The 8,968-nt window shown below is 34.1% G+C and overlaps 2 protein-coding genes across 3 annotated transcripts in view; one reads left to right on the top strand and one right to left on the bottom strand.

The window, feature by feature from the left end:
* Positions 1–8,968, top strand: part of SUPT3H (SPT3 homolog, SAGA and STAGA complex component) — a 439,195-nt gene that overhangs the window by 7,242 nt on the left and 422,985 nt on the right. For both annotated transcript variants that reach the window (XM_007458306.1, XM_007458307.1), the window contains exon 2: positions 3,335–3,435. In XM_007458306.1, the coding sequence (XP_007458368.1) occupies positions 3,335–3,435 (101 nt within the window). The remainder of the gene's footprint in view (positions 1–3,334; positions 3,436–8,968) is intronic.
* The window catches only part of RUNX2 (RUNX family transcription factor 2), a 210,813-nt gene that overhangs the window by 168,036 nt on the left and 33,809 nt on the right, over positions 1–8,968 (bottom strand). The window lies entirely within an intron of this gene.

Raw genomic sequence — 8,968 nt, 5'->3', positions numbered from 1 at the left:
AGAGTACCCAAAAAAAAAAAAAAAAAAAAAAAAAGAGCTATAAATAGAAATGCAGTAACATGTTCATTACATTTTTGTTTAATTCACATTTGTGATGTATAACTTTACTACAGTTAAAATTTTTTTGTCGTGGTATTTTCTGAGAAAAGGGGTATATCCTTAAATCTCATTATTGTTATTAAAAGATGTCAGTTTTTCTACTCTGGAACAGAATTTTACAGGTGTGACATAGTATTGGCTACTGGCTTAATAATCAGGTTTAAATATAAGTATTAATCAGAGATGAACTTATTCCTTGGGTTCACATTTAAACTGTGGCATGTTGAAATAATCTGGGTCTCCATCTGCACATCTGAATTCATTTTGTAAAATATGGCAAACAGCTGCATTTCAATTGAAAGCTAAAACAACTGCAGGACATTAACCCATTGAGAAGATTACAGTAGGTTTTCAGTTCCATGTTAACTGTATTTATTAGAGAAAATTGACTTGAGTGCTTCTGCTTTTAAGCGACATTTTTTTTTTTAAATGTCCGGGAGATAGGAAATAAAGCATTGGAATGATAGGACTTTGATGTGTAAAGAAGTTAATGTCTAAAGAAGTTAATTATCTAAAACATCAAACAAAATGTGTGCACAGGAAATAATTATTTTAAAGATTCTAATGCACTGTCAGCTCATGATGCCAAGAAAAATGTTATTCACCTGTTTGATTTAAGAAGTAAATAACTTGACTGTGAAAGGATGATCGTGGTTATAATAAACTAGCATTGGGATCTTTTCACTCTTACCAGTAAACACTCTTGATACAAAACATTTGCAGTAGGGGCACAACCTAAGAAAGCTGGGGATTTAGTATGCATTTACTTTCTGAAATGTCTTTTCTTCAGAGAGTGTTAAAGCAAGGTGACTGGATTTGCAGAATGAAAGAGGGCAATAACTCCATCAATGTCTCAGGATAATCCCAAGAATGGCCTGCCTTCAAATCTGACATGAGTCAACTTAAATCATAGACTGGGGTTAATAAATAATCTTTGAGTTTAACATCTTCTCCAGGATGTCATATCTCTGTCAGTCTTCTCTTGGGACAAGTGAACCATTTTCTAAGGTCACTGGAAAGCCAAGTTCCTTTTTGAACTTGCTTTGCTGTTTTATTATTCCCCAATCTTGGACTGATGATGCGATTTTTTTTTTTTTAAACCTGAGTTCCAAATGGTGTTGCTTCTTTTCCTCTATTATTTGTAGAAAAAAGTACTTATTCCAAAAAAGTCTTTGTGAACAAATAGGACAAATTTACGCTTAAAAAGACCGATGGTCTTTCATAGCACTAGCTTCTTTATGTGTTTTAGAACTTTGGTTTTCAGGTTCAGTTTGAGTGAAACTTTCTTCCTTCTCTTTCTCTGCTTTTGCAGTCTCTGTCTAGTGGTTTTCGCCTGGCTCCTAGGGACCTTAGGTTAGACCAGGGCTTATATTGGCAGAGAGTTGGTCCTGCCACAGAATGATATTGGGACATTCCAGATCTAGCCACCCAGCTAGTGTGCTGCTTGTCTTAGGTCTCTGTCCTTTTGCCTTCTCAAAAGCTTCATATGTGGCCCATCTCAGGCAGTGGTTTGTAGTAGTTAATTTTTTCAGCTTTCATTCATGGGACCCAGCCTTTCCATCTCAGCCATCAGTGAATGACCCTGGTTCAAGTTTCCTTTATCAATTTTAAGCCTCCATTGCCCACAGAAGTGGTCAGTTTAGAGGATGTATTAAGAAGATAAATTTGATAGCAGTGGGGAGAATGAACTGAGCTGCAAAGAGAGAAGCTATAAATAGAGCTCAACAAGAAAGGGAGGAGGTAAAAACATAAAGTAGAATTTATTTGGCTTCTTACAAATTATAGGGTTCAGGAGAAGGAGTCAAAGATGATTGAGGTTTTAAGCCAGGCTGACTAGTAGCAGTAGTGATGTCGGTGTGAAAACAGAACTTATTTTATAGGGAAACTAATTAATATTTGTTGAATTGTATTGAGGTCTTGTAGTGAAAATATTCAAGTTTCTTAAAGTTTGTGGTTATGAAATAAGGATAATCAAATCTGTCACATAAAAGCTTTTAGCAGACCAAGAAAGGGAAAATTCTTGAGTTCTTTCTGTTTATAATAGTTAACATTGTGTACTGACTGTGTGCTAAGAACTATTCTGAATGCTTTGTTTATGTTAGTTCATTTAATCCTCACAACAACCCTAAGAGTGTGCGATTATCATTCCTGTTTTACAGACGAGGAAACTGAGGCACAGAGACGTTAAGGAACTTGCCCCGAGCCCTAGTAAAGTAGTAGAGCTGGGATTCTAACCTAGGCAGTCTGGCTTCTGACTCCTAATTATTTTACTGTACTTAAAGTTCTCAGTACTGCTTTACTTTATTATATATTTTAAATCTGTTAATTCTTCTTTAATCAGCAAAGTATTTTTTAAAGAAAATCGTAGTATTACAAAATTTATATAAACATGAAATAATAACTAACATTTATTGAGCACTTACTGTGTCCTTGAGGTAAAAGCCTGAGGCTTTTATCTACTTCTATTACCTTAATGTTATTTTCACTAATTCTTGTTTGTGGGACTGCCACATGTAATAAATAAAATGACGTATATTAGGATTAGCATCTAGTTTTCCCATTATGCGCCAGCTTAATTTTATTGGGAAAAAAGTCACATTTTATTTTATTTTTTTAAAAGTCACATTTTAAATTGATGAGTAATTTAACCATAAGATTATAAAATATCACAATGCTTACTTCTGACCTACTGATTGGCTTTATTTGTATTATTTGTATTTTAGGCTATGGTTCAAATGGGAATTAGATTATGTTTTGGTTTTCTAATTTTGTGTCTTACAACTGTGCAGCTCTTTCTTTAAATGAAATCTTACTTGGAACCCCAATATATGAAATAGAAAAATCAGAGTTCTTGTGTTCTGGATGGAACTGCTTGGGGGCCACTGGGAGCTCACTGAAATATTGCTGGGGAATCTTTGGGCTCCATGGAATGGATTTTGAAAACCACTGAACTTTATTAAAATATTTTAATGAGTATTTTTCTTCCAATACTTATTACAAAATATGTAATGAAAAGTTTATCACCCAAGTGAGTAATTTTTTTACATCATATTTGACTAAGCAGTTTTCTACCTTACTATTTCATTTTAATAAAGAACAAGTATGGACAAATCAGATTTACCTAAAACAAATCAGAATTTCTATACTTTTTGAAGTAACTTATATTCCTTCCGTTTTCCATGCATTTACTTATAGCTAAGTACAATTTGTAAGCTGAGTTCTCTTTTTTATTTAGATGAACAACACTGCAGCCAGCCCAATGTCTACTGCCACTTCAAGTAGTGGAAGAAGTACAGGGAAGTCTGTAAGCTTTGCAGCAGAATTACAGAGTATGATGTAAGTATGGCTCTGTATCTCAGTTATTACTATTTTAAGTTTATTCATGTTGATAAAAGACAATAGAAATAACGAGATTTATAAAACTTAACTTGGAAATTTGTACTTAGGTAAAAATGAAATAGTCTGATAACATTTTAAATAGCCATATACGGAAGGGACAAATTGGTTAAAAATGCTACAGTGATATTGTATTCAAAAAGTAAGTATTGGTTCATCTTCATAAAAGAATGAGTACTCATGTAGACATTTGTGCTCTGATTATTATCTGCCCAAATCTGTGTTATGGATTGCTTATTGCTATTTTAGTTTTAGATTTAGAAAATTTTGACATTGATTATATTCTTGGATAGTTGGAAATATTTTCACAGAGTTCTCAGTTTTTCTCAAGTGTCAGTCATAATAATTCTGTGAGCCTAATGTAGTTTTCAGTTTTGATAATATTTGAAATCACTGTGTTTCAGAACTTGAGAAAAAACTTAGGACATTTAAAAAACACATTTATTTAGTTTTTGAGAAATTGCATAGTCATTAACATTTCTTTCCTAAAGCTCTTTTCAGCTTGATTTCTGGCTTCTTTCATTGAGTGAGACTGCATATCTTGATTGATGAGAGGTAGCATATTTATTAGAAATGTCTGCTGGTGCATATTAGTTTTTCTTTATTATTGGTCCAGGAGACAATTTTCTGCATAAGGGGGACAACACATTAGAGCTCTTCTTTTCCTATGGATACATTATTCATGACATACCCAGCAATTTTAAAAGAATGTTTCTGTTGAAGGTTTAAATGGGTGTATATTGATAGCCTTCATAGTGGATTAACTCCACTTTGTGATGATTATTGTTCAAAGGAAAAATGAGTTTGAGCATGTATCTAATGGTTGCTTGGTAAACGTACTTTAAACAACATCAAAAACGTTCAGGTCACAGGTTCTCAAACTTTGGCCTCAGGATCCCTTTATACTCTTAATTATTGAAGACCTTAAACAGCGTTTGTTTATGTGAATTGTTTCTATTCATATTTATTGCTTAGAGTTTAAAACTGAGAAATAAAAATTATTTACTAATTTATTTGAAAAAATAATAAACCTATGATATGTTAAGTGATATATACCCTGTAAAATAATTATATTCTAAAACCAAAAATTGGTAACACATTTTGTTAGCTAAGATGAGACTAATAAAATGTGTTAATTTAGGAGTTGTATGAGGTGAGGCTGTCTGTTAAATTATGGAAAATGTTAAGGGTTTATGCTTGTATACACTTTTGTACATTTAAATTTTTTAGCTTTGGTTTAGTATCTTTATGTTAAACTTTTATGTTGTACTATGTTGATTATGTTTAAAAATACTAGATATGTTTTAGAATGTTTGTAGTAAAGTGAGGAAATTAATTTTCCTGTAGAGCCAATTCATTGATCTACCTTGTATTTTTAAAAACTTTTAATTTTGAAAATTTCAAACTCATAAAATTATTGTAATAGTATAATGAACTCCATGCATCCATAATCAGACTAACGCTAATTGTGTTTTGCCAATCTTTTTTTTTTTTAATTTATTTACTTTATTTTATTTTATTTTTGGCTGAGCTGGGTCTTCGTTGCTGTGCGCGGGCTTTCTCAAGTTGCGTCGAGCAGGGACTACTCTTCATAGCAGTGTGTGGGCTTCTCATTGCAGTGGCTTCTCTTGTTGGGAGCACGGGCTCTAGGTGCCCAGGCTTCAGTAGTTGTGGTGAGCGGGCTTCAGTAGTTGTGACCTGCGGGCTCTAGAGCGCAGGCTCAGTAGTTGTGGTGCATGGGCTTAGTTGCTCTGTGGCATGTGGGATCTTCCTGGACCAGGGCTCGAACCTGTGTCCCCTGCATTGGCAGGTGGATTCTTAACCACTGTGCCACCAGGGAAGCCCCTTGCCAGTCTTCTTTAACCTTTCTCTCTGCTCTTCACTTTTTTTTTAATGAAATATTTTAAAGCAAACCTCAGACATCATATTTCAAATTTGGTGTTATTTATTAAAACAACGTATTTATTAGTAGGTAAAAAAAGCATGCTTTATAGCAGAGGTCAGCAAACTGTGGCCATAGACTGGCTGCTTGTTTCTGAAAATAAGATTTTATTGGACCACAGTCACACTCATTATTTATCTGTTATCTATTGCTGCTTTCATGCTACATGGCAGAGTTGAGTATTTGTGACTGACACCATATGGCCTGTAAAGCTGAAAATATTTACTATATGGGCCCTTTACAGAAAGTTTGATGACCCCTGATCTATAGAAACAGTTCTCTGTAAGAAGAAAGCTGTATTTCCTTTTGTCATTTATACTTAGGAGAGGTTCTACGTAGCACATTGATTGGATAGACTGCAGGCCACTTAAGAAAACAGAAAAAAATAAAATAAAAGCTAACTTCAGCACTTTCTTATGAAATGCTTTTGCAAACATCTTCCCAACTAATGTGCTTAAGCTAGATTCAGAATGCGAAAGTTATTGTTGGCCACAGCTTTGGAAGAAATGTACATTTTCCTTCTATTTCAGACCTCATAGAGAGGCCACTCCTAATAGTTACACATTCATCATTTATAGTCTGAAGTTATTTTTTCTTCTTATGAATTGCTTCATAGAACAGGAAAATAGGGCCAAGATTAGGGGAGTCCTTTTTTTATTTACCAATATTTTCTATTGGCATGAAGTTTTCAGGCTTTTATATAAAATTAGAATCAATATGCATTTGATCCTTGCTTATGTGATTTTAAATGAGAAAGTGCAGACTTAAGTCTCTGTTAATTTTGTGTTGTAGGAATTTCATTCTGTGGATCTCCACTTTTTTTCTCCTGCATTTTCACAGTTCTAAGCCTGTTTGTGTGGTATATTGCTGTTTTTTAATCCTCTGGCTACTGTCTTCCCTACTCATTCACCACTAATGAGCTGGTTTTTCTTGGCTCCATGCCCGCTAAATAAGTAACAGTATTGTAGTGTCATTTCCAGGGAATGGCTTCACTGAAAGGCATCTAGTTGTCAGGCACAAATGGAATTGTCAGGATCTGCTATTAAATATAGAACTGGCAGCCGGTTTGTTCTTCTATTAGAGCCTTGATGGGACTGACCACATTTTAAGTTTGGGTGAGAAATACTACAACTGCAGCATTCTCTAGGAAACGCTTCTACAAATTTTAAACTAAAGGATTGGTGGTCAGACAGTTGCTGGTGGGTTGCGGAGGACAGCATCTTTCCCTTACCTAGTGCATGTAACTGAGCACGTTTGCTACATGCTCCTTATCATAGCTCTTAGAATAACATGTGCTGGAAGGGTCCAGAGGCTTTTCATTTTTAAGTTATTGAACTCAAGTAGCCTGTAAATTAGAAAGTGAAATCTTGTCAATCTACATTGCAGGTATTTTGACAGACTTCTTAAGAATTTAAATTAATTTAAACTCACTTCAAGGAATCTTCACTGGACTTTCTTTTCCTTATTTTACTCATTTATAAATTTCTTTGCCTCGTTATAATGTACTTTTGCAGGTTTATAGGCCTGGTGATAATGTCAGGTTTCACTGCTTGGTAGCGTTTAGTAATTCTCATGTGACCAAATTTAAAAAAAAAAAAAGGATTTTGTCTGTATGCTACTTATATTTTATAAGGATACTTCCAAATGAAAATTTCATCCTTATTTAAAATCCACAGATTGAAAAAAAAAATCTAAATCAGAGTTTATTATAAACAATAAAATTCACTCTCTTAGTTGTACTATTCTGCAAGTTTTGCATTTTTTTTTTAAAAAAAATCAACATTATTAAGCGCTTATATAGCAGGACCTAAATGCCTTCAGGATAGTCTAGCAGTAGAGAATGGTTGTGGAGACTAAAAATTGTCATGTAATAGGATGTGAAAAATTCCATGGTAATACAGAGGAGGGAGTGATGAACTTCTGAGTGTAAGCTTCCTAACTTTAGGTCTGTACTTTTTTTTTTTTTTTTTTTTTTGCGGAATGCGGGCCTCTCACTGTTGTGGCCTCTCCCATTGCGGAGCACAGGCTCCGGACGCGCAGGCTCTGCGGCCATGGCTCACGGGCCCAGCCGCTGCGCGGCATGTGGGATCTTCCCGGACCGGGGCACGAACCCGTGTCCTCTGCATCGGCAGGCGGACTCTCAACCACTGCGCCCAGGGAAGCCCCTAAGTCTGTACTTTTGACTGCTTCCTGAATGTCCATTAAGTATTCTGTTAGCACCTCAAACTTAGTATATCCAAAACTGAACTAATAATTTTCTCAGTAAGATTCACTTCTCTTGGGAATTTTTGAGATAAATAGCAACAACCATTTATTCATTGCTACACTAGAGTAGGACATAGTTGTATATGTGAAATGGTATCATTTGGCTATTATTTAACATTATGAAGTTATGTGCTGTGAAAGAATGTATTCCCAGTTCTATCCTTACCTTAATCTGACTTTAAAGGGACCTAATATATAAATGAATCAATTAGTAATAGATGTTTATTAAACTGCCACAGTGTTCCTTCAAACATTGAGTTTTCCTGGTGCATTTAAGGTTTTCAGGAAACTGGAGGAAAGAAATTCTTAATCGTAAAAAGTGCTAACATTAATATATTATAGTTTCGGAGATGCTTTAATAATGCCATTGATAATAGCGAATGCTCATATGTGTACCAGGCATTCTCCTGAGTACTTCCACATACCATTTCATTTACTCCTCCCACAGCCCTGTGAGGATACTGTTAGTCCCTTTTATAGATGGGGAAACTGAGACCCAGAGGTTCCTAACACCAAAAATTGCCATTATAGCAAATAGTAAAACGTTGATTTGAACCAGGAAGCCTAACTCCGGAGTCCATGCTCTTGACAAATTACGCTAAACTACATTTCAACCAATAAAACTTATTTTGATTTATAAAACTTAGTTTACAAATGAACTTTTACCAACTTATGTATGACTAGTGTGGTATAATGAGGTAATAATGGGAAAGATGAATAATTGTTCAGTTAATTACTGTTATTTGTGATGAGGTCTAATTTTTATAATAAATATTGGATTAAGTTGCTATTTTCATATTATCATAGCATTTATTTCAATTTCCTATTCCTAACCACCAAATCTTTTTAAGCAAGGCCATATCGGTAACCAAGAGAAAGTATAATTTTTCATAGAAATTGAATACTAATATACTCCTTATTGGATGCTTATACTTGTGATGGTTCATAATTTTGGATATAAACATAGCCATATTGTTGAATATTTTAAATGTCTATCCTACTTTTATATTTTGTCACTATTAAATAATTATCTTAATTCCTGACATTTAAATTACATTAAAATATGTGGATAAACTTATCCTTGTACTTTTTGTGAACTGTATCTATTTGGAATGTTTTAAGATATGCACTGGTTTATAAATATAATAATAATGAAGACTTCCAAATTGTAAAATTGGTCACAGTCTTTCCTGAAAGTGAGAAAATGTGCAAAAGTTAATTGAGAATATAAAAGCACTGTGTAACTGAAGGTTGTTTATACTTTTT

The sequence above is a fragment of the Lipotes vexillifer genome, unplaced genomic scaffold (assembly GCF_000442215.2).
Source record: "Lipotes vexillifer unplaced genomic scaffold, Lipotes_vexillifer_v1.1 scaffold4, whole genome shotgun sequence".
Classification (NCBI taxonomy): domain Eukaryota; kingdom Metazoa; phylum Chordata; class Mammalia; order Artiodactyla; family Lipotidae; genus Lipotes; species Lipotes vexillifer.
Note: the sequence above shows the minus strand (reverse complement) of the source record. Positions and strands in the feature narration are given on the sequence as shown.